Here is a 26,170-nt window from a genome sequence, read left to right as displayed (position 1 = left end):
TGTTGAACTGACACCCACAAGGTATTTATAAGAATGATGTGCATGTAGGGATAGGGAGCTACTCTTAGCTTACGTATATTTAAATGTAGCAACTTACTGCAGTAAAGTTAGTAGACAATACAGCTGCAAATATGACACAGGATAAACGGGGGAAGCTTGGTGCCAGAACAAATTATACCTCAGCAAAGTCAAAAACCTGTGATCAAAGGGCCAAGAAGAAACTTTCTGCCACTCTGCTGTAAGTCCAGCATCTTCACTTCTAAGCTGAGGGCAGGGATGGGCCCCACGGCTCCCAGTCCTCGTTGTGTTTCATCTGACCCAAGAACACGGCCTGATCAGAAGCTTGCCACTCTTTCTTTTGGCTCTGACAGCTGTTTCAGTCACATTGTCCAACCCTAGTTAAATGGTCAACATATTTTTTTAAAAACATATGACTTTTATAACGGAAGCTGCACGAAAAGTCCAAAATCCACACTTGGACAATACTTTTATTAGGACCAACAAGTAAGATGTTACACAAATTGGGAGGGGAGAAGGAAAAACACTAATCCCCCAACCAAAATACATAAATTAGACTGGATGTTGGAACTATGAGGTCCTCAGATTGTAATCATCATCTTAAATAAGAACTGCAGATCATTGGCATTATTCCTTTTATCAATCTCCAAACACAGATTAGATATCAATAGAAAATGTCAAAAATTGTGTGCTGATTGCCCCAAACCCCATCCATTGCCATTTTGTTATGGCTGCACCCTGACACCTCCATTGTGATCTTCTGTTGCGTTTTGCTCTCTAAAGTGAGTCCTAGGGATAGAAGTTTGATAACCCCTGAACTAGAACACCTGGGGAACGGCAAGTAAAAGAGAAATTCCCTAACCCAGGAGATCTAGGCCAAAGGTGGGCAAGATGTGGCCCTTCAAACGTTGCTGTGCTCCAACTCCCTTCAGCCTCCGCCAGCATGGCCCATATGGTCAGGGATGATGGAGGGCCACAAGGGCCCCAACCCTAATGTATCCCATCTATAGAATAGTGTGACCAGAAAATAAAAAATAAACATGTTAAACCAGGCCACTAATATCATTCTGGTGGCGGTGGTAAACAGGATGATAGCATTTATTTATTTACTGGAAGGCATTTTATAATTGATTTTGATGTTTTAAGTTGGTTTTGCTGGTATTTCTGTTGGGCATTTTATATTTGACTTTGTTGCTATATTTTAATCTTTCTTTTAGCTACTTAATTTATTTGAAAACTGGGGTATATATTATTTAAATACATATCTCTGTTCCTTGCAGGAGCCTTTTGGACACTGAGGACGACCTCTCTAATATCCAGTGGGGATCAGTGCCTTTAGAAGTACAGGACTGGCTGACTGTTACCTTTGCAAGGAAAAAAGAGGCGTACAGTATCAGACCTGAGGATCAGCCAAGCATTCGAACTATTTCATATGCAGTCCAGGCTAGTGTTTTGGTAAAAAGGTGAGCAGGGGCCATAGAACAAGTAAAGAGCCTAAACTCTGTAGCTCATGACGGGTGGAATTAAAGGTGCATCTAACACAGTCTCTTCAAGAAATGTTACATCCAGAATCTCATTCACCAATTTACACATACACGTGTTCATTATAAGACCATAAACACAGGGAGTCTGGGGGGCCCAGCACCCCCCCCAGGAGGCCCTGGACCAGATGTGAAGCAGCACCAGCAAGCTCACCCAGCAGGGGCTGGAGTGGTCCTCTGCTTCCTGCTCACTCCAGCGGTGGCACAACCAGGGGGGTCTGAGCTGGGCCTGCAGGGAAAGGTGCTGCTTCTTCCCATTAAACAAAGGATTCGTGGAAGGAATTACGGCAGGTGTCACTGTGACCGAGAAGATATTCTCTGTGGCACACTTAATGGAATATGCAAAATAAGGTCAGATCGAGAGCTGGTTGTTAACGGCATAATGCAGGGGTGGGGAACATCCCCTCCCACACCAAGAGCCACCAGCACCCCCACATCCGTTGGCATCAGAATCACCACAACCCTAAACCCGTTCTCTATGAAGAGAGAGCGCGGGAGATGGGAGATTTAGGTGAGGCAAGGTGAGGCGACTGCCTCAGGCAGCAGGATCCACCAGGGCAGCAGATCCCCATGTCTATCTTCCTCACTTGCCTCTGATGCAGGACATGGAGTTGGGGCTTTTGTCTCCATCTCACTGCTCACCTTTCCTGAAGGCAAGGGCTCCAATGCAGCACATTCGCCCCACTTTCCCAGCCCAGTGAGAACAAGGAGCCTTGAAGTCACAACACACACCAGCATTAGGCTGGGGGAAAAGCTCCTGTTGACTCAAGGCTTCTTGCCAGACCCATTTCACTGGGAGGAGGGGCAGCAGGGTAGCACCATGCCAGCCTCTCAGCAGCCTGAGAAATGGCCCAGGGGCAATTAGCTGTCTATAACGCTTGATGGAGCAGCCCTGTCCAGTTGTGGGGGGCAGCATTTAGAGACCATCCAGTGAACTTCATGGCCATGTGGGGATTTCCACCAGGGTTGCCTCATCAGCCCTAGTCCAACCCTCTTCCTGCTTTGCCACATAGAGTCTCCCCCACTACTTGACTTGACCTACTCTAAGGATCTTAGAAAATAATCTATGGCTTACATATATTTCATTTGTTCTCCTAGGATGTTCCGTACACCCACCAGTGCAAGTGGTTTGGCTTATCCAGAGAAAGTAATTGCAGCTTTTAAGGTGAAAGTGGTTTTTAAAAAAATAATAAAATAAAACGGTCTCCTCGGGAGGTGGTGGACTCTCCTTCCTTGGAGGTTTTTAAGCAGAGGTTGGATGACCACCTGTCAGAGTTGCTATTTCTTAAATCAAAGAAAGAAAGAAAGAAAGAAAGAAGCCATTTGTATTGATGGCAGAAGTCATTGGCCAAGAGAGCCTTGTTGGAAGGATGTGAGGACCTTCTCAAGGGAGCCAGGGGGCCTGCTGTGGCTGGGTGTCCAGAGAAGGAGGAGGTCATTCAGTTGAGGGAGTTCATCTCTCTGCATCTCTGGCTTGTAGGTCTGAGACCCTTCCTGCTCTGAAATAGGGGTTTCGTTTCTTGTGTGCCTTGAATCCCGTGAGTCTCCTCGGCATAGTTAGTGGTGGTGGATCTGAGAACTTTGCAGCCATAAAATGAAGATCTGTAATAAACTATTATGACCAGCCATAAGAACACCTAATAAATTGCTGTTTTGATCTCTGTAAACTCCCATATCTATAAGCCAAATGTAGCAAACAGTTTGTCTTTATTTAATGGAAATTGTAGTTGGAGGAAGAGCAGTTTATTATCTACATGCTTTCAATAATCTGCCATAACTACATTCATTGGTATTACATTTTTTACTCACGTGACTTGGGAAACGAAAATGTTTGCATCTATATTTTTACATTTTACATTTTATATGTTGTCCAGGAACCTAGATTAAGAAATAAAAGTACTTTTTTGTGTGTTTTCAATTACCAACAGGACATTGATAAATGGGATTTTGATGTATTTGCCTTAAATGAAACTTGTGAAGGGCACAGCTTAAAATACCTGATGTGTGATCTGTTCAACAAGTATGATCTTCTGAGACAATTCAAGGTCAGGAACTTATCTAGTTAAATCTTAGTATGCTAACAATCCAGTGTTTCCAGACTTTCTTTTAAAAGCAAATTCCATGTTCTTGAAGGGCAAATTATAATACGGCAGTATCTAAGCAAATGAGAAAAAATTATGATAGGTGTGAAATAAAGCAAAGCACATAGTGAAGCAAAGGGGCGTGTTCACAGAGTGAGTATGTGGCTGCACTGGGAGAACGGGGGGGGGGGGGGTTGCCCTTCAGAGAAGTTCCCCTTTCCAGATTACCCCAGATTGGGAAAATCCAACTTTTGTGTTGGAAAGCTGTGAGCTGCCAGTTGGATGGATGACACCTAAAAAATCAATGCACATGGAGCTTCCAATCTACATTAAACTCCCATGTGGATGAGCCCTAATTCTTGCCTCCATCTGTCCATTCCATGCCATGGTGCCACCATGGATGTTTCACTTGCTTCTGTGCATCTGCACCGCCCCCAAATCTGCTCTGGAGGGTTGCTGGAAAGCGATCAGGGACGGGGCAAGGGGGGGGGGAGAAGAGGGGAAGTCCTATTGTGAGTGTGGCTGTTGCTTTCCATGCACAATGGTTTGGTTGGAAACAACCCAGGAACATCTCATTTGACCCCTGAATGTCTGGACCTAAATCTTAAGTCTCCTCTGTCACGTCCAAATGATAAATTCAGAAGGCTGTTTGTCATACAACTGGTCTTGCCAACAGTTGCAATAAAAATGTTTATTTCCAGTTCTAAGCATGTCCTAATTCTTGCCTTCCATAGATCCCAATTACCTGCCTGATTTCATTTGCAAGTGCTCTGGAAGCTGGCTACAGCAAGCACCAAAATCCATATCACAATGTGATCCATGCTACAGACGTAACCCAAACTGTGCATTGCATAATGCTTCACACTGGTATGATGGTAAGAAATGCCCTACAGTGAAGGAAAAGAGCATTTGGGATTCTTAGGTCCTCCTTTTCTTGACCTAGGAAAGCCTTTTGTTAGAATAATTTTAGAAACTCACATATTATAGTTCTTTACTAAGGTCTATGTTCATTATTGACGCAGGTGGCGCTGTGGGTTAAAGCCTCAGCGCCTAGGGCTTGCCGATCGAAAGGTCGGCGGTTCGAATCCCCGCGGCGGGGTGCGCTCCCGCTGCTCGGTCCCAGCGCCTGCCAACCTAGCAGTTCGAAAGCACCTCCGGGTGCAAGTAGATAAATAGGGACCGCTTACCAGCGGGAAGGTAAACGGCGTTTCCGTGTGCGGCTCTGGCTCGCCAGAGCAGCGATGTCACGCTGGCCACGTGACCTGGAAGTGTCTCCGGACAGCGCTGGCCCCTGGCCTCTTAAAGTGAGATGGGCGCACAACCCCAGAGTCTGTCAAGACTGGCCCGTACGGGCAGGGGTACCTTTACCTTTTACCTTATGTTCATTATTTACTAACACATCAGTAGCCATTTCACTCATAGGATATAGCTGACCCAGAAACATAGAGTCACAGAAGTGTAGAGCTAGACAGGGACCCCGAGTGTCATCTAGTCCAACCCCCTGCAAGGCAGGAAATAGAATCTGGGAACCAGTGAATTATACATGGTGTTGCCATGCTATTAAAAAAAATGCATTGACTCATGCGATCAATGGAAAAGCTAAGGCAGATGAACTTGTGTTAGTGCACAGGATTCAGAAAGGCTGGCATAAGATTTAGGAGGAACCCTAGGTGTAGATTACTCAGGAGCGTCAGGCATAGACTCCACCATTGTCCCTAGTATTGTGGGAGGAAGCGGAAGCCTTTCTCCAATATGCTGCTTGGCCCACAAGACAAAATGTGCACCGTGATCCCAAATAACCCCCCACCCTGGCAGCTGCTATTACCACTTAAAAAAGAAAAACTACTAGAGGAGATTGTAGTCATAGATCATTCTGCATCATGTCTAATTGTTAGTTGCATGCAGGACATGACTGAATTTTAATTCTTCTCACTAGCATTGGTTCACTGACCTGGAGATATTAGCAATTCTTTTCAGCACGTCAATCCATGATTATGAACATACTGGAACCACAAACCATTTCCATGTTAGGACAAGGTAAGTCTCTTTTGTCATTTTCCAGTGTGACCATTGCAGCTCCACCTAAACTAAAATGGTAGAACTGAGTGGCTGAAATAGAAGCAGCTCAGCAGAGCTAGATTGCCCATCTCTCCCTCTGCTGGAACCAGTGGAGTGCTTGCTAATAGATGTCAGATCCCCAGAGCACAGTGTGAAAACCAGTACTCTAAAAAGTCAACATTTCTCCCTAAAAATGGTATATTTTCATCTCTGGGGATGACCTGGCACCAGGAAAAAGAAATGTTCAATCTGTGACTGTGCAGCCCTTCCTAGGTCTGTTTTGGGTAATAGACCTAGTTTTTTTTTTATTCTAGGTCAGAAATGGCACTTTTGTACAATGATAAATCAGTTCTTGAAAACCATCATGTGAGTGCTGTTTACCAGCTCATGCAAAATGAAGATATGAACATCTTGGTCAATTTAACCAACGAGGAATGGAGGTGAGATAATATAGGGGTGCTACATAAGGTGTAGTGATGCTTGTGCAGTTACAGGCCTTTCAAGAGTCACTCAACAATGCTATGATTCTATAAGTAAGGATTGCCTTTACAAGCACTCCAGAGTTAACAGGGAGACTTTACTAATTTCCCACCTTTGCAGCTATGGCTTGTAGGCCATAAATGACAAATACAGTTTTGCATGTGGGTGGCTATCCTTCTCAGGGTAGCAGACAGCTTAATTCAGATAACTTTGGGCTCTGAAGGAGGGCAGAATGCATGGAAATCCTTGTTTTAGAGAACTCACAGAACTCACTGTTAAGTTGTGGGTGAACATATCAGACTACACAGCGATTCTTCAAACAGCTCTTCTTTATTCTGAGGCCAGAACTGAACTGAACTGAAGGGCTCAGTCAGCCTGCTTATATAGAGCTCCAGTACCTTGTTACTGTAACAAATTTCTAAAACTATCCAATCACTGAACGTCACTTTCGATCCTTCATTTGCATACAAACTATCCAATCACTGAACGTCACTTTTGATCCTTCATTTGCATACAAACTATCCAATCACTGAACGTCACTTTCGATCCTTCATTTGTATAACTATCTACAGTATCCCCCTGTTGGCCCAGGGTGAGAACTTCAGTACATAACACTCACCATGAACATATTATTTATGTGCCTTTAGGGAACTGCGCCGGCTGGTCATTGAGATGATTTTAGCTACCGACATGTCACATCATTTCCAGCAAATGAAATATCTGAAACACGTTCTGAAATGCCTTCAGCATGTAAAAAGGTTGGTTGAATTGGGAAGGGTGTGTGCGTGTTGGAAATCTGAATATTTGTTGGTGGTATGAATTCTTTAAATCATCTCTCATTTAATATGAGAAACAATCCTACTTTTCTGCTGAAGTAATTCAATAATGCCCTACATTTGACAGGACAGATAGAGATAAACTCATGTCCATGATTGTCCATGCAGCTGACATAAGTCATCCATCAAAGCCCTGGAAATTGCATCAGCAATGGGCAAATGCACTAATGGATGAATTCTTCAAGCAGGTACCATTTTCAAAAGTTCATTGGTAGGCTAGATTCCTTTGCATGTTTGAGATAGATATCAAATTCATATCTTACCTGTCCAGAAAATCCCAAATGGCCTAAAACCTTTATAAAAAAAATATGCAAGCAAACATGCATAAGATAACACTTGGCATTTATTGTTGTATGTAATGTAACATAACCTACCCTTGCACCCATTGTCACAAGAAACCACTGTGAAGCGCTGTCTCAATCCACATGTAGTACTAAGCCAAATCATGGCTAAGTGGGAAGAAGGCAGCGCACACAGAGCGGACATGGAAGCCTCTTCCCTCTTCCCTCTCCCAGAGCTGCTGCCGCTGCCTCATTGGCTTAGCATTACATCTGAATCCAGGCTTGTGGTTTGTCTCATGCCAAATAAATTACAAGCTGTTTGCTTTAGACTTACTGAGCATGGTTTCTCTGAGGAGGGACAAACCCGTTTATGTAATGCCAAGTGAATGTTTCAAGTTATGAGCTCTGCTAAGCTGGAAGTAGCTGCTCCTGGTTGAGAACTTTGCCCCAGGATGCAAACGGAAATCGTGCGCTGGAAGGCCCCATTAGCGAAAGTGCGCCTCAGGATAAGATCAGTTTCAGCTTAAGAATGGACCTCTGGAACAAATTAAGTTCGTAACCAGAGGTACCACTGTATTACAAAGCTGAATAATCTGGCTAATTATAGTTGTTCTAAAGCTTCTTCTGCCAACAACTGAAGCAGTATCCACTGTAAAGCAAGCAGGACAGGTCTCTCCTGCTGTGCTGCATACTAGTAACAGCCCCATTGGAATGCATTGCTCCCAAACAGCAGGCTCTGTTGTGGCTAAAATATCTTTGGGAGGACTGATAGGTGTGCCCCCATCCCTGTATCTGTGCACTTGAGGATCCCTTCTGTTGTATTTTAAGGATAAATAGATAAACAGCTTGGTATGAAAGATTAACACCCACATGTTTCAAACTCGGTGTCAGAATTTGAAAATGTTGCTTTTCAAGATGATTGGAGGAGCAGAATTTTCAACTCTTAGGTTTTTGCTTCACACACTTGCAGGTTGACAATAAAAGGTAAAGGCACCCCTGCCCGTAAGGGCCAGTCTTGACAGACTCTGGGGTTGTGCGCCCATCTCACTTAAGAGGCCAGGGGCCAGCGCTGTCCGGAGACACTTCCGGGTCACGTGGCCAGCGTGACATCGCTGCTCTGGCGAGCCAGAGCCGCGCACGGAAACGCCGTTTACCTTCCCGCTGGTAAGCGGTCCCTATTTATCTACTTGCACCCGGAGGTGCTTTCGAACTGCTAGGTTGGCAGGTGCTGGGACCGAGCAGCGGGAGCGCACCCCGCCGCAGGGATTCGAACCGCCGACCTTTCGATCGGCAAGTCCTAGGCACTGAGGCTTTAACCCACAGCGCCACCTGCGTCCCTTAGGTTGACAATAGGAAGTCACAAACTGTCCCATATTGTGCTTCATATTAAGAATTTTGGGCATGTTCAGCCCAAGGTCAAGTAACAGCTGCAGTGATTCCATTCTGGCAGTGAAGCCAACAATAGACAATGACTGCAATGATTTATGAGATTCATGTGATTCACCTGCATTCCCCACCCCTGCTATATGTGGGGACTGGAGGTTTTTTGACTGATATTGTGACTGGAGAGAAAAGGCTTAAGCACCACACATTGCACTCCTGGGGACAATCGTCCTGTGCCTGGTATTTAACTTTATCAAACCCATGGCGTGGTTGCTGATTGTGTCATTTATATTATGTTTCATTTGGCCCTATGTCTCTGAAAACAGGAGTATCTGTTATGTTAGAGGTTCTCAGACTGTGATCTGCAGAATATCACTGGTCTGTTGAGCTTCGTTCAGGTGGTCCATGGTTTGTCTGTAGAAAAATAACTAAAAATATTGTGTCATCTAGTGCAGCGCATGACAGTTGCTACGACAAGCAGAAAAAATATTAAGCAGTCAACCAAGACCCTCAGCAATTTTCAGGTGGCTTTGTGGCAAGGAAAGTTTGGGATCCATTGCATTATGTTATACCAAATACTGTAATGTGTTTAAATAAGGAAAACACCCTGAAATAAAGGTTGTCATTTATTCCTTATTGGGACTTTCATAAACTTGGTAGAATCTTTGAAATTCCCAGTGGAGGGCTCACACTGCACTCTCACAAATTGTGCCTCTTTTTACACAATTATAAATAAACACACACTTATCTTTTCATATTACATACATTCTCAGAGTGTAAGGGGTGATTCAGATGCAACAATCTTGTATAGCCCATGGTTTTATTAAGTCAGAAATGACTATTGAGCCTACACTCTCCCATCTCATTTCTACCTCCCATGTACGAGCTTTAAAGCTTTTGTGTTGGTATCTTTAAGCCACAGTTGCCCATAATGTCTGAAACAAGAAAATGTGGTTTAATGCTGGTTTACTAAGCAGTGGGAAATCTGTGGGCCTCCAGCTGCTGCTAAACTGCAATGCCCATCAGCCTTAGCAAGCAGGCGAAAGATGATGGGTTCAGCAACATCAGTTCCCCACACCTGTTCTAAGCTGCTTCATAGAATCATAGATTTGGAAGGGACCCCAGGGGTCATCTAGTCCAACCCCCTGCAATGCAGGAATCTCAGCTAAAGCATCCATGACAAATGGCCATCCATCTTCTGCTTTAAAACCTCCAAGGGGGGAGAGTTCACCGCCTCACGGGAGTCTGTTCCACTGCTGAACAGCTCTGTCAGAAACTTTTTCCGAATGTTTAGTCGGAACCTCCTTTCTTGCTCCTTGAAGCCATAGGTTCGAGTCCTACCCTCCAGAACAGGAGAAAACAAGCATGTTCCCTCTCTTCCATGTGACAGCCCTTCAGATATTTGAAGATGGCTCTCATATCTCCTCTGTCTCTTCTTTTCCAGGCTAAATATACCCAGCTCCTTCAAGCGCTCCGCGTAAGCCTTAGTTTCAAGAGTTTCATATCAAAATAGAAGTGAATTTATTGGATATCGTTCACACTGTCTTATATCTCTGTGCATTCTTTCCCCTCCAACTCAGGGAGACAAGGAGGCTGAATTAGGATTGCCTATTTCTCCACTCTGTGATCGTGGGACTACCAATATTGCTGAAACTCAAATAGGTAATGTGAGGGAGGGAGCCAATCTTTAGTCCTTCCTCTCAATCCTTTTCTTTTTGAAAATCAGATGTATGCTTTTCTCCCCCCCCCCTTTTTAAAAAATATTTTTTATTAAGTTTTCCATTTAACAATACAATCATATCACATTAGTTAATCCAAATTATGCCACTACATATCATAAAATCCAAATATTTTGCCGAATTTTTTAAAATTTTGTTGGGGGTGCGCATGCTTCGAGTTCAGTAAGGGTCCAATCATCTCATATTTCTGCTGCTTTAAAGATGTATGCTTTTCTTTCTCACCACAGCAAAACAAAAAACGAAAACAAACAAATATGCCATAGGTGCTAGAAAATGTCCTGGCTGGATCACCATTTCTTGAAGCTCAAAAGCAGATCCAGAAATCACATTAATCATATTATTATTATTATTATTATTATTATTCAGTGCTATGTCCCTTTCACCACCAAACCACCTGACTCGTTGTCAAATCCCCCACTGCCCTACTTTGTGGCGTTTTTATAATCCCTTGCAAGCCATGGGTCCCGTGCAACATCCCAGTCCTGAATGCCTTTGAGCTTCAGTTGGGTCTTGCCTTTCTTTCAGTTCTAAGCAGTGCAGATTACTCAGCAGTTTCCAAGCCTACACTACTTCACCGTTTTAAAAAATAATAAATTTTGGCTACTGGTAAACTATTTCTTGAGGGAGTTAATTCCATAGTTAAATTATGCACTGTGTGAAAAAGTATTTTCTTTTGTCTGTCCTAATCTTCCAACATTCAGCTTTTTTGATGTCCACAAGCTCTCGTGTTATGAAAGGAGAATGACCGCTCCCCGCTTAAAACGGGGGGCGCCCTTTGCGTGGACGCGTGCAGCCCCTAGACCTGGAGCGGCTCCAACAGCATAGGCTAGGCTATGCCTTCCCTCAGGTGGGATACCTGGAGGTCTCCGCCTACCTCAGTCAGTTGTCCAATCCCACCTGGGGGAAGAGTTGCGAAGGAGACCAGGCCAGGTAGGGGAGGGATTACCTGCCCACACAAAGGAGGGAGGATCTTACCTGGGAATTCTCACTTGGCTCCAGAGCTTCTCCCACCCTACCCACCCTCAGTCAATGTCTTATGTTGCAGGTTAATTTTCCTCACATGTTTTGCAAGTTAATTTTCTTCACAGGTATGCGGGCGCTGCTACGTTAAGGTCGCTGTTAAAGGGCCGGAAAGGAATTTCCCTGCATTGGCAGGTTTCGCCTTTCCCGTAGCAAAACGTCACAACTTTGGCAGTATCAGGCCTTGGGCGGAATCCTTTTGTCCATCTTCCTCTTTGCGGCGGCGATACCAGGGTTCCCCGTTAAAGGGGTTTCTGAAGGGAGGCTTTGACCGTACGCCGGAAGGTCGTCATTGCTCTCCCCTGTGGCGGCGGCGTTACGGGGGCGGCTATCTCTGCTTGAACATATGTTCTCCAGAGCCGGCCCATCCCCCCCCCACACTGGATAACCCTGATGCTCCCTAGGTCCCCGGCTGGGGACTGGGGAGGGAGAATGCCCAATGCCTGAGCCAAGGTCTACCCACATTTGAAATTTAATAAAGTTGTGGCCAATTTAATCCCATAGCACGTTGTCTTGAGTCGTTATTCCACATGACGGGGGGGGGACCGCGCAGGATCTGGGGACTCCGCCTGTCCACGCAAACATATCTCTGCCCACTTTCTCCACTGTTTTCATGTATGTGCTCTTTGAATTCTTTAAGGCATCCCTTATTGCCTGGATGTATTTATTTTGCCAAAGTTTATGTTCCTTTTGGTTCTCCTCATTTGCACAAGTTTCTAAAGGAAACTTCCTTGCCTCTGATGAGTTCTTTGACTCTACAGTGGTACCTCGGGTTAAGAACTTAATTCGTTCCGTAGGTCCGTACTTAACCTTAAACTGTTCTTAACCTGAAGCACCACTTTAGCTAATGAGGCCTCCTGCTCCTGCCGCACCGCCGGAGCACAATTTCTGTTCTCATCCTGAAGCAAAGTTCTTAACCCAAGGTAATATTTTGGGTTAGGGGGTCTGTAACCTGAAGCGTCTGTAACCCAAGGTACCACTGTACTCATTACAGCACCCTCTTGGCGCTGATGGTACCTTTTTTAATCTGTGGTATAAACGCTTATGAGATAAATGCTTAAATGATATGCAGTTACTGTTTATCCTTTTCTTACAACTGTTGTTAATTTTTTTACATCATCAGATACGGGGTTGCACATTTCATGTTGTTTGCCCTGGTGCCTGCTTGGTCTAATATATGCTCACTGGGCTCTGCTTCTCTCCAAATGCCAAGCTTGTTCTGGCAGAGCTGCACTTCTACCAATTTTCTGTGCCTAATCCACCAGGTCTCCTGCTTGTGGCCTTCATGCTGGCCTTCGCCACCAAACTCAACATTTCCACTCGAGGCTTGAGCACCCCAGGCCTTTTCCTGTGCTGATTACCGCAGGGCGACTTGGCTGGCCTCTAAAGTGAACTGGGAGCTGCCACTGGGGTTGCAAGCTGTAGGCTGAGCTTTGCCATGTCTGAATCCTATTAATAGGTATTGGTGCTTCTAGGAGACTTGGATATGCTGAGGGTTTATGCAAGACATTCTCGCCACTCTCTCATTACTTTGGAAGACCGGGCCTCCATCAGGAGAAAACTAGAATGGCTGTGGCAAGACCAGCTGAACTTACCATATTGCCCTGGTGCTGACATGCTAAGCCAAACTTATCATAGAAACATGGAATCATAGAGTTGGAAGAGACCACAAGGGCCATCGAGTCCAACCCCCTGCCAAGCAGGAAACACCATCAGAGCACTCCTGACATATGGTTGTCAAGCCTCTGCTTAAAGACCTCCAAAGAAGGAGACTCCACCACACTCCTTGGCAGCAAATTCCACTGTCGAACAGCTCTTACTGTCAGGAAGTTCTTCCTAATGTTTAGGTGGAATCTTCTTTCTTGTAGTTTGGATCCATTGCTCCGTGTCTGCTTCTCTGGAGCAGCAGAAAACAACCTTTCTCCCTCCTCTATGTGACATCCTTTTATATATTTGAACATGGCTATCATATCACCCCTTAACCTCCTCTTCTCCAGGCTAAACATGCCCAGCTCCCTTAGCCATTCCTCATAAGGCATCGTTTCCAGGCCTTTGACCATTTTGGTTGCCCTCCTCTGGACACTTTGACTTAGTGAGCTTGTGGAGAGGAGCTCACATCCACTTTGCTGCTCCCAGGATCCCCAGGCTATGCTAACATTTGGCTTAGGGTGCTGTCCAAACCGGAACTTGTGGTTAAGCTCCATCCTTATTAGCCATGATGTCTTAGGTCAGTATGGAAGCAAAAAAGAAATGGGAGGAGGCCGGCAGCTGCAAGCTCCTCCCCAGGAACCTGCATGTTCACATGGACTCAGGGCCTGATTCACACATGACCCTAAACCATGTTTATTAAACCATAGCTTAGTGTACTACCACTAGAAATAATAATAGCAATAATAATATTAATAATTTAACTTTTGGGGGGAAACTTGCCTCTTTAGAATCCTTTCCAGATATATCATAGTTTTAGCCAAAATATCTGCACTCATCTCAGACCAGGGCTGGATCTACACAGCTATAAAAATGCTATGAAAAAAAAGTTTTAAAGCTCACAATGGAAATGATAATTGACTTTGGATTTCAGCTCAACAGAGCTATCTGATGTCACATTGTTATAACACATTTATAACATTATAAGTACACTAATGTAGCTGAGTCCTAGACCCATAAGCTCTGTACTGAAGAATGTTTCTTCATCTAGGACAAGAAATTGAAGAATTATGTCTGGATGTTTTCTTCTTTTCAGGCTTTATTGATGTCATAGTGAAACCAATTTTTTCTCTTATAATTGAAGCAGCTGAGAAAATTGTTGAGCCTCTTATATATGAAGCTTTTGAAACTGGATGTTCCTCCAGCAGAGATTCTGGGTATTTGTCCGGGTATGACTGTTCTTCTTCCTTTTTTTTGTTAATGTTATCCTTATTTTTTTACAAATTGCTCTTGTCACCATGGTCTTTGATACTGGCAAGATATTAACTCATTTTCAGTTTTGTTTCAATAATTGTTCTTCATTTAACTCCCTTTCATTTTTTTATTTTTTATTTTTTTTGTTCTGTTAATGGCCCTGTACTTCATCTATGCATTTCTTCTCTTTTCTCCTCCAGGGCTTCCTGATAGCCCAATGAGGAATTTTAAGTTAACACTGTGAGTTTACTGCATTCCAGTAACTTTCATGTTTTTGTAATGTGAGATTCGTTTTTAAAATGTTGAAGTGGAGTAAAATTTTGATATCACTTAATTTCCATTGAAAGGGTGAATTGGACTCCACTAGCAGATTGATAGGTCTTTAAAAAGTCCCGCAATAGCTGCATTTGATTGTCCCAGTGTTCATTTCTGTTCCTGAAAAAGAGGGCATTGATTTTCTCTCATTATTATACTATATATATTTTCTGGTGTTTTAAAATATATGCCGGAATACGTTTGAGGAAAGGCACAAACCCCCAAACCCAAGAAATTAATGCATGCCAGATTCTAACTAATATTTGGGATAGGGGAAATGCAAGCTGCCAAATCCATGCAAAGCAGCCTGGCCAGCCTAATTAAGTGCAGCTCCATTAAGAACCATTGGCAATGCAAGAGAACGGTCTTTTCCAGGAGGAGAAATTGCAGGTTACCAAGGTGAACTATTAGGAAATAGTGTTAGGGTTTTTGGTGAGAGATTTACTGGGGGGGAAGAGGACAAGGGCAGAATGATCTTGGCTGCTGACTGGAGAGGTTGCAACCCAGAGCCTGGGGAGCCTGGCTGGCTGCTCTGAGAGAAGCCCGGGGAGACATGCAGCTGTATATCGGCGTAAAATAAATGCTACAGCCTCTGCCGTAGCCTGAATTCACAATGGAAACATGACCCTGGGGGAGGCCCTGGAACCCCTGGGTCATGCTACTGCTTGGTACAGATTGGGGTGCCATGTAGCAATCAGTGCTTTTTTCCCATGCCAATTTTAGATGTCAGTTGCTTCTCTAGAACTCTAAAAACCTTAAAAATTACTTCAACAATTTCAGCCTGACTCATTACTTATGGTTTTCTTTCCTTTTGTAAAGATCAGGGTCAATTGAAGATGAAAATAAACCAAAACTTAGTGGGAACAGTTTTGAAGAGGAAGAAAACTTTAGTCTGGGAAGCATCAAAAGTGAAAGTGGGACTTGCACAGAGAGAAATCTCTTAATTTCATTGGATATAGCAAGCTTTGAAGAACACTTGGTGCGTAATATTGAAGCCAACAGAAAAAAGTGGAAAGAGAGCCAGGAGCCCAAGAGCAAAGGTAGGAGGATTCATTTCTGCAGACTCTGAGCCCTCCATACACTGCAGTAAGCATTTCCCACATTTGTGTCGACGCCATTCTTGCTGCTCTCAGCAAAGTCCTTTGCAGAAGGAAGAGACTGTTTTCTGGAGCAGAACAGATTGCAATTTATATTTTCCTTCCATAAAAATATCTTACTATTATTAAAAACAACGACAAGGTCTTAATTTGGCATTTCAGTTCTCCTAGACTAGCCCTAACCCTCTGAACAATTAAACAGAATCAATACTGGGAACAATCTCAGCTCATTGCTATTCTTACATGTATAACTATGGGCTGCACCCGAGCTCCCTCCCCTCACCCCCCCATCCCATAGAGCTCCCCCTTCCCACCCCATGCAGCTAACCACTAACCTTCCCAGCCCCATTTCTGAAGTCACTTCTTTCTCCTCTTCTGCACCACTGCTTTGCACCCAGTTTCACCTTCACCACGTTTAGGGAAGTTTTTAATGTTTGATGTTATATCGTTTTTTAATATTCTGTTGGGAGCCGCCCAGTTAGATGGGAGGCATTCAAATATTATTCTTTTTCTGATGTCCGTGCCTCCTCCCTCTCTTTTTGTGCAAGTTGCCTTCACAAGCCACACCTCAGTAACCTCCCACATCTTTGTTGGATGTCAAACTCAGCCAAGAGCATAAGCTCAAACAGATTCCTCACTGGCCTTGCAGACAACTTCATTGTCCAGAAAGTGGGAGAAGCAACAAGAGGAACAGCCATTTTAGATCTGGTCCTAACCAATGTTGATGACCTGGTTAGTGGGGTAGAAGTGGAAGGATCATTAGGCACGAGTGATCATGCTCTTCTGAAGTTTACTATACAGAGGAAAGGAGCAGCCAAGCATACTAGGACTCAATTTCTTGACTTTAAGAAAGCCGACTTCATAAAACTTAGGGAATTGCTGGGTGAGATCCCATGGGCGGTAATACTAAAAGGAAAGGGAGTTCATGATGGCTGGGAGTTTGTTAAGAGGGAGATAGTAAAAGCACAACTTCAGGCAATACCAATGAGACGGAAACATGGAAGGTGCCTAAAGAAGCCAGGGTGGCTATCTAAAGAACTTTTAACTGAGTTAAGATTAAAAAAGGATGTGTACAAAAAATGGAAAAGGGGGGAAACCACCAAAGAGGAATTCAAACAAATAGCCAGCACGTGTAGACACAAAGTCAGAAAAGCTAAAGCACAGAATGAACTCAGGCTTGCTAGAGAGGTTAAAAGCAACAAAAAAGGCTTTTATGGGTATGTTCGTAGCAAAAGGAAGAACAAAGAAACAGTGGGGTCACTCAGAGGAGAAGATGGTGAAATGCAAACAGGGGACACAGAAAGGGCTGAACTCCTCAATGCCTTCTTTGCCTCAGTCTTCTCCTATAAAGAAAACAATGCCCGACCTGAAGAATTTGGAGCAAATGATTCAGCAGAGGAAACAGCCCAGAATAACTAAGGAGATAGTACAAGAATACTTGGCTAGTCTAGATGTATTCAAGTCTCCAGGGCCAGATGAACTGCATCCAAGAGTATTAAAAGAACTGGCAGATGTGATCTCAGAACCACTGGCAGTCATCTTTGAGAATTCCTGAAGAACAGGTGAAGTCCCGGCAGACTGGAGGAGGGCAAATGTTGTCCCTATTTTCAAAAAGGGGAAAAGAGAGGATCCAAATAATTACCGCCCAGTCAGTCTGACATCAATACCAGGGAAGATTCTGGAGCAGCTCATTAAGCAAACAGTCTGTGAGCACCTAGAAAGGAATGCTGTGATCACCAATAGTCAGCATGGATTTCTGAAAAATAAGTCATGTCCGACTAACCTAATCTCGTTTTCTGACAGAATTACAAGCCTGGTAGATGAAGGGAACGCAGTTGATGTAGCCTACCTTGATTTCAACAAGGCATTTGACAAGGTGCCCCATGATATTCTTGTAAAGAAGCTGGTAAAATGCGGTCTTGACTATGCTACCACTCAGTGGATTTGTAACTGGCTGACTGACCGAACCCAAAGGGTGCTCATCAATGGTTCCTCTTCATCCTGGAGAAGAGTGACTAGTGGGGTGCCACAGGGTTCTGTCTTGGGCCCGGTCTTATTCAACATCTTTATCAATGACTTGGAAGATGGACTCAAGGGCATCCTGATCAAATTTGCAGATGACACCAAACTGGGAGGGGTGGCTAACACCCCAGAGGACAGGATCACACTTCAAAACGACCTTGACAGAGAACTGGGCCAAAACAAACAAGATGAATTTTGACAGGGAGAAATGTAAAGTATTGCACTTGGGCAAAAAAAATGAGAGGCACAAATACAAGATGGGTGACACCTAGCTTGAGAGCAGTACATGTGAAAAGGATCTAGGAGTCTTGGTTGACCACAAACTTGACATGAGCCAACCGTGTGACGCGGCAGCTAAAAAAGCCAATGCAATTCTGGGCTGCATCAATAGAAGTATAGCATCTAGATCAAGGGAAGTAATAGTGCCACCGTATTCTGCTCTGGTCAGACCTCACCTGGAGTACTGTGTCCAGTTCTGGGCACCACAGTTCAAGAAGGACACTGACAAACTGGAACGTGTCCAGAGGAGGGCAACCAAAATGGTCAAAGGCCTGGAAACGATGCCTTATGAGGAATGGCTAAGGGAGCTGGGCATGTTTAGCCTGGAGAAGAGAAGGTTAAGGGGTGATATGATAGCCATGTTCAAATATATAAAAGGATGTCACATAGAGGAGGAAGAAAGGTTGTTTTCTGCTGCTCCAGAGAAGCGGACATGGAGCAATGGATCCAAACTACAAGAAAGAAGATTCCACCTAAACATTAGGAAGAACTTCCTGACAGTAAGAGCTGTTTGACAGTGGAATTTGCTGCCAAGGAGTGTGGTGGAGTCTCCTTCTTTGGAGGTCTTGAAGCAGAGGCTTGACAACCATATGTCAGGAGTGCTCTGATGGTGTTTCCTGCTTGGCAGGGGGTTGGACTCGATGGCCCTTGTGGTCTCTTCCAACTCTATGATTCTATGATCTTCCTCCTCCCACACATTGCAACTACTCGGCAGACTTGTCACCATTTTTTCTTATTCTTCAGACCCTGCCATTCTCTTGCTTTCATCTCCAGCCCCAGTCCTATGTCTCATACACCCTTGTTTTTTGCAACCGTCTTTAGACCCCCTTTTTCACCTTCACTTTCCTCTTTCCTTCATGCCTTTTCCTCTTCTTTTGTGCAGCCCTCTTTGCACAGGCACACAGTTAATCACCTTCTCTTCCTTTTTCCAACTCTCTTGCATACAAACTGACCCTATCTCCATGCTGCCTCCTCTCTTATTCTGCAGCTCTCTTTGCATGCACACCTCCCATGCTGACACATGCCAATTTATTTTTCAGATGCATTTGCATTAAGAGCAAGCCTGTCAGTTGACCTGTTCAGTTAGAGAAGGTTCGGTTCCCTGAGTAAAGCAGGGATAGAGACATCGAGATGAATATATTTATGAGTTTGGGTGGGCAGATTCCCCTTAAAGTCTTGGGTACCAGTTTCTCTCCCATAATTTTAGTTAGCAGATGTAGGAGATGACTAAAAGTTGAAGTCTTCACCCAGGTGCGAGACAGCTTAGCAGTGTACAAAGGCTGATTCTGATACTTTTGTACATGTAAAAAACAAGAATGAAAGCCTAAAACGAGTGGTCCACAAAGTGGTTGGGCATAAACCACATTTTTTAAAAAATGAATATTGGGAAATGTTTCATAAATATTTATCTGTCTTTCTACAGATGAAATTATTTTAAGGGGAATATCTTACATTTCCTTTGTTTTTAGAATCACCAATGAAAGAAAGTAACAAGGCCAAAGACAAAGTAAGTAAAGATAAAAAAGAGGGGGGGAAACCCCAGAAAACATCAAAGCCCAAACACCATCCTTCAAAGTCCAATAAACTTTGTATTGCACCACAAAGTCCTACCGTTTGCGATTGTGAGCTTTGCCACAACAGAGCATTTGAACCAATGGATGTCAGCTTCATCGTTTACAACGCAGGTACATCAGAACTGTTTCAGCCACAGCCGGATGATGAGGTCATGGATGTCACAGAATCATATGGTATTCAAAATAACTTTTCTATCCAGATTGTTGTCTTCATAGATCCATTATTTTTATTTTGCACAAAAATGCATTCAATCTATCCTTAGGTAGTGCGCTCTCTCTCTCTCTCTCTCTCTCTCTCTCTCTCTCTCTCTCTCTCTCTCTCTCTCTACTGTATATCACTCCCCAACCAATTTTCCTTGCATCCTTTCCCCACATTTAACAAATTCCAGTTCTGCAAAACCTCAGATTTTGCAGCACCAAATTAAGAGTTTTATAATTTGCATTCATTCACTCATTAATAGAGATAAAAGGATTTGTCAGTTTTGGTCCTCTTAGGTTTCGATTTTTCTGATCTTAATTTTGCCACATTTCTGCAGCAATTTGAAAATGAATCAACATTCTAGTGCAAGTGTTATCTAATAAACACATTTTTGTACTCTATTTTTATTAATGTACATATTTTTGCAAGCAATGTCTCCTAATATAATGCATTTTCATTAATATATGCATTTTTAATGCACACTTTTACCTAAATATGCATTTTTGTAAACATTGGTTGATTGGAGAACTGCATTTCAGTATTCAGAAAAATACAAATTTTTAAGGATGGTTATGTTTTGATTCTCATATTGTTTCAGAAAAGGCAAATTTGAGAAATTCGGCTTTAAATGCAAACTGAATTTTACTTCTCCCCCATCTCTATTCATTTCAGTAACAGAACCTGTTATTTTCTGTTTACAAAAGTGTAGCAGCAACTGATGTAGAAATCTAGACATACCGTCTGCAGCTTCCAGATGAGTGTTGCTTCCTTGAAAAATTGAGTTCCTGAATTGGATTCATATTTTCATGCAGGTTGTCTACAAAGGCACTTGAGATAAGGGAGGGTAGATCTGCATTGATTAAGCCTCAAATAAGCCAAAATTGCAGGCAGTTCCAACCAATGTTCATATGCTTCACAAGTAATTACAAGAACCCAGTGCTTTTGATCAAAGACGACAGTGAATGAATGTAATACCTTATTTTTAACACATCACAGTAATTTAGGAGACAAATAATTTATGGGAGTGGAGTATTAGGACACATGTTCATGTGTTCCTAGCACATGAACAGCAAGCTGATTAGATATTTCCAGTTATGTTTCTACTTTAATATTTTTGCTGGTCTCTTCTAAGGAACTAGTTTAAGGAGTTCCTAGTAATGCAAATCCTAAGTTTTTATTTTTTATCAAAAGTTGTCTAGATTACAAGAATGTAAGCAGAAGTGGCATTTTCATTTGAGAAATAGAATTTTTCATTTGAGAAGATTTAGCTGACTGTCCCTCTTTTTGCATATTTGTTTTGTAGAGGAATTGGTGGATAATAAAAGTTCCTGGAGGAAAGCCGCTGGCCAGGATACAGATAAAAACATATACGAGATGAGAGGCATGGTTCCAAAAACAAAACCTCTGCGTCCTAATGAAAGCGATGATGTGATCATTGAGGAATTCATACCAGATGATCCTGAGCCCCCAAAAGAAAGTGAACACCCTGCCGTCCCTGATCACAATGGTGCCCAGCTGTCACCTAGTCTTGGCTTTATGTCAGAGCTAACCAAAAGTGAAGTCGAATTCTTTTCCCTGTGGAACGGTAATTGGCCATTTCTACTCAGGCTTCAGTGATGATTAATAGGTAGTTTTAGCACAAACCTCAATGAACCTTCAACATTTCACAGATGAAAATGGTCACTTATTGGCTGGTGCCATTGGTGAACTGTGACATGCCCAACATCATACAGGTGGTGGAGGAAATAGCGGTGCCAACACAACGCAGGCACTGTGTGCCACAAATAGAGATGGCAAAAGCAGTACATTGCACTCATACAGTGGTATCTCAACCTTAATCCGTTCTGGAAGTCTGTTCTTAACCTGGGCCTACCGCTGCGGCATGATTTCTGTTCTCATCCTGAAGCAAAGTTCTTAACCCGAGGTACTACTTCTGAGTTAGCAGAGTCTGTAACCCAAGGTACCACTGTAATCTCATTTTACAGTCAAGGAAGACCATCTGGTGACACAGAATTCTTAGGAGAAACAATAATAGAGTACCTCCCAGCCTATACAGAGTTCCTTCCACTTGCCAAAATGATGACAGCTTCTCCCTCCCCTATGCATTCCTTCCTGGTTTAAGGTATGCCCTCATCAGGACTCAGCCTAGAGTGTCAGTGCCAAGACTGAGTCCTGGAAAATGGCAGTCCAATTATCTGATTATGTGGCTTTCATCACCACTGAATAACTACAGTTTCTTGCTTCCCCTCAGAATTCAGAAGGCTGTTGCCTCTCAGCACATGCATGGCAACAAAATTAGAATTTTTGATCATTTTTGACAGTCCTTTCCCTCCACAAATTCTACAACTGGTTCCCCCTTTTCCCATCCCTTCTTCTATCAGTACAACAGACGCGTTGACAAAATAAAGGTGTGTTTTAATGACTTCTAAACATGCTGGAAAAGTGCGTTTTTAAAAATTTTTATGTTCAACTTAATGTTTATCAATGAGCTAAAAAGCAAAATTTGGAAATTGAATAACTCATTATTGTATGAAAAAGAATAACTGAGAAAGTTAAAAAAAAACCTGAACTGAAATCCTTTCTTCAAAGTAGCAAAACAAAGGAAGTACCAATCTTAACCATGTGGGATACATGTAAAGCTTGAGGATGTTCATAAGTATTTATGGATTATTCCTACTTTCAGTAATTTAGTAAGTCAAGACAACAACAGAAAAATACAAGGACAAAATGAATTTGATTTTGAAATGAAACGTAAGGAAACAGAATCTAAGGAACTTTTTTGCAAGTTTTTAAGAGCAAAACAAAAACTGGAAACAGTAGATACTTATAAAACGTGTAAAAACATGTGCATACTAAACAGAAATGCTTTGAAATAGTAGTAAAAACAGGCAAACTACATGACCTACAATATATATATATATATATACACACACACCAGATATTGGCACTCGATAGAAACAATGGTGGTGTACACCCTCAGATCAGGACCGGCCCACCCATGAGGCAAGATCCACTGGGGCAACAGATCCTGACATCGATCTTTCTTCCCTTTTGTTCCTGTTTTTGATCTTCCCTCACCCCTTTTTCTCTGGCGAAGAGAGGGGTACCATTTGATGTCCGTCTCGGGTGCCATAATGCCTTGGCCCAGCCCTCCCTCAGGTTCACTACATCATTATACCTCTCAAGCCCCAGAACTAGGACAAATAACATATTTTTTTAGAAAAGTCTGAAATTCTGAAATTAATATATGACGATGGAATGTTTCTTGATGACCCTGACTTGAAACAAGTGATATTAGAGACTAATAATTTCCTAAAAGTCAGTTGCGTGTCGAGGTCCCCAGGACCACCCCAATAACTCACACATCACACTGAATATTTTGTTTAAGGTTTTTGGCATAATTTTGGCCAGAACTTTATTAAAATACAAAAATGTGAGTGGTTGCTTAGGCATTGGTTGCGACTATCTGCCCCCACCATGGGGGACAGACTGACATTCTGCACGATGCGAAAGTCAGAAAAGGGGAATACACTTGGGGGTAGCGACGGAGCAGGGAACCTGCCCTCAGCCCTCCCAAAATGCAACCAGGAGCTCATTGCTATGGCCCGAGCCCCCTTGACAGAGTGGACAAGCAATAGTTCCTTTAACGGAATCCCTTGCAGCAGCAGCATTAGAGGGGCAGGCACAGCCAATCCATGCCCCTCAACCAACCAAACCATAAACCAATGCCTAACCGCAAGCTTACAAGTTGTGATGATTTGCTACGCAGTAGGCAAAAACCAAATGGCCCCAGCCTATCAGCCAGATGGACAAAATTCCTACCGGGCCCCTGCCCCAAGAGCAGACGACCCCATGACAGGCATAGCAAGGTCAAAGCAAACAACCCTATTTCTAGGGAGGAGGGGACAGGCAATCCGATGCACGGGTGAAAAGAGGAAGCCCTAGCCTCGTGCAAGGAGTTTTAGCATTTCTGGCTGTCAATCAACAAATGGCAACATTAACTTCTTCCAACAACAAGGGAAGCCCCAATCGCATCAGTGGCCAACGATCAATTAGCCGGCCCCCAACTCTGGAGTGTCCTGGCGGCCCCCAGCGCAACACGTGCTCTCCATGAAGGAGAACACGCTTTGCCACAATTCAACACACAGAAGAATGAGCAGATCTCAGCCTTTAAAGCAGAGCTCAAACATTGAGTTGGGTGAGGATAAAAAATGATGGCATTGCTAAATAGTATGAAAAAACAAAATTAAACTTTAATCCCACATAAAAATGTTGAAAAGTAACAATAAATTTATTAAAATGTAACATTAAATGGACTCATCTATCCAGCTCAATGGCTGGTCAACAAACTAATGTGATAAATACCGGTAATAAATTATGTGTATGAGAAGAGAAAAAAAAGCTACATGTGGATCATCTTTTTAAATGGCATATACAGAACCTTCATCAGCACATGTACATGCAATGAAATATGTTTATGTGGACTTGTCAAACATGGATGCTTTCACACATTTCCAATATGCTGTGATTCACAAACTCTAAGCATGGTTTTTCCACTATGTTTTACTCAGAATAGACCTAATTTAAATCATGTTTATTAATGTTAATAGATCTACTCTGAGTAACACTTAGTTAAATACCACCCTCAATCAGGCAAAATGCATGCAAACATAGTAATATATTCTCTAACAATATACTTTTTTCTCCCTCTCTGCAGAAGAAATTATGAGACGTGCTGCGGAGCAGCAGAAACAAGACCAAAGCAGAATGGCTGCTGACGCTGCGTTACAGGTGGCAATATCAGCAAAACAAAATGAGGGTTGTCAAGCAAACTCAGCTGATCAAAACTTTGTTCTACAAGTAATCTCTATTGACACCCCTATTGTAACAAACAGGACAGAATCAGGACAACATTGTGACCCATCCCAGAAGGAAGTTGCCAATACTTCTGCCCTAAAGCAAGATATCACCACGCCATCAAATGCATGCCAACCAAATGAAACAACCCCACGTGGAGCTGGAGCTGCAGCTGTATCTGTCACATCCTTGAGCTATGGGGTATTTAAAATTCCCCAGTAGATTATTGATCTAACTGGTAGGCTAAGATTGCACTGTCTTCAAGCTTAACAGAAACCAAGACCTGATCAAATACAAGGCACCTGACTCAAACATAGAACGTCTGACTGCTGAATGTTCAAAAGTTAAGGGGGAAATGCTTATTGTGAGATCAGTTGACAGAAATCTGAAACACGCATTGGTCGCTACAGAATAGGTAGAGGTAATTCTTAATAAACCTTCTTATTGGTGGAAATGAAACCCACCTCTTCCCCTTCCCCTGAAGATTTTGAGTCTGTGGGACTTTTCAGGAGGCTGAAATAGAAGTGTGAGAGAAAATATACAAGGAGAAGAAAGGCATGTCTATGGGATGGAATTAGTAGCAGTATTGTGTGCTAAAGAAACAGATGTTAAATATTTATCTTGATACCATTTTTAGTCAGACTACAGAGTTTGTGTTTGGGATAGAAGAATGGTGAAGGGGCAGAGAAGGGGTATAAAGATTGCACATATGGTCTTGAAGAGGAAAAAAACAACCTTTTCAGGAGCACTTTGAGACTTCCTAGCCATCATGCACACTAGGGACCCATCTCAGGATCTGGCAAAATGCACGTGGCAGAGCACACTCTCAATCCGGTGTTTTGTTAGGGATTGTGATATGTTGGGGGAGCTCTTACTTGTTCCTTTGAGATGGACAGATCATTGCCTGGTCATTCCCAGTGCTGGTGAGAAACATGGAAGAACTCTCCCAGATCAAAACAAAAAAACAAGAAGTTTCTTCAGATACACTGAAGAAGTTTCTTCAGATACACTGAAACAGAAGTTTCCAGACCCTTCTCACTATATAGAAGGGTCTGGAAACTTCTGTTTCAGTGTATCTGAAGAAGTGTGCATGCACACGAAAGCTCATACCAAGAACTAACTTAGTTGGTCTTTAAGGTGCTACTGGAAGGAATTTTGTTTTGTTTTGACTATGGCAGACCAACACGGCTACCTATCTGTAACTCTCCCAGATCAATTGACTTACAACTTTTCTAATTTCCTGTGACTCTCAAATGGTGGCTGTTTCTGTTCCTCTTACACAGCAAAAAACAAACAAACACAAATATTTATTTTCAGACACTGAGATGTAGGGTGCGGACATTGTAAGCCTAGCCTATCAGTGCAGTAAAATCCTGCATCCTTAAAAAAAGTCCTCTTAAGGTTTAAATGTTATGTTAACTTTGCAGGAAGGGTGTGGCATACTATTTTTGTCCATAGTAATTTACTATGGAATTGCTATGTTCCTACA

At 43.0% G+C, this 26,170-nt stretch overlaps 1 protein-coding gene across 4 annotated transcripts; it reads left to right on the top strand.

Moving 5' to 3' along the window:
- On the top strand, positions 1–25,140 carry LOC309366992 (dual specificity calcium/calmodulin-dependent 3',5'-cyclic nucleotide phosphodiesterase 1A-like). Of its 4 annotated transcripts, none has more exons than XM_081906167.1 (15): positions 1–238; positions 1,299–1,481; positions 2,658–2,724; positions 3,488–3,604; positions 4,375–4,515; positions 5,577–5,677; positions 6,013–6,138; positions 6,826–6,936; positions 7,082–7,202; positions 10,259–10,340; positions 14,539–14,578; positions 15,473–15,693; positions 19,521–19,799; positions 21,128–21,409; positions 24,542–25,140. In XM_081906167.1, exons 1-15 carry the CDS (start codon positions 132–134, stop codon positions 24,901–24,903), a joined length of 2,340 nt encoding a protein of 779 aa, XP_081762293.1. In that variant the 5' UTR covers positions 1–131; the 3' UTR covers positions 24,904–25,140. The 4 variants fall into 4 exon arrangements, with proteins under 4 accessions (XP_081762293.1, XP_081762292.1, XP_081762291.1 ...); XM_081906166.1 differs by lacking the exon at positions 14,539–14,578 and adding an exon at positions 14,232–14,313 and having other exon boundaries at positions 2–238; XM_081906165.1 differs by lacking the exon at positions 14,539–14,578 and adding an exon at positions 14,229–14,313 and having other exon boundaries at positions 2–238.
- The last annotated feature ends 1,030 nt before the right edge of the window (positions 25,141–26,170 follow it).

Source organism: Podarcis melisellensis (genome assembly GCF_964234715.1).
Source record: "Podarcis melisellensis genome assembly, chromosome: 3".
NCBI lineage: Eukaryota > Metazoa > Chordata > Lepidosauria > Squamata > Lacertidae > Podarcis > Podarcis melisellensis.
The sequence above is the reverse complement of the archived record's forward strand: the minus strand, read 5'-3'. Positions and strand labels throughout refer to the sequence as shown.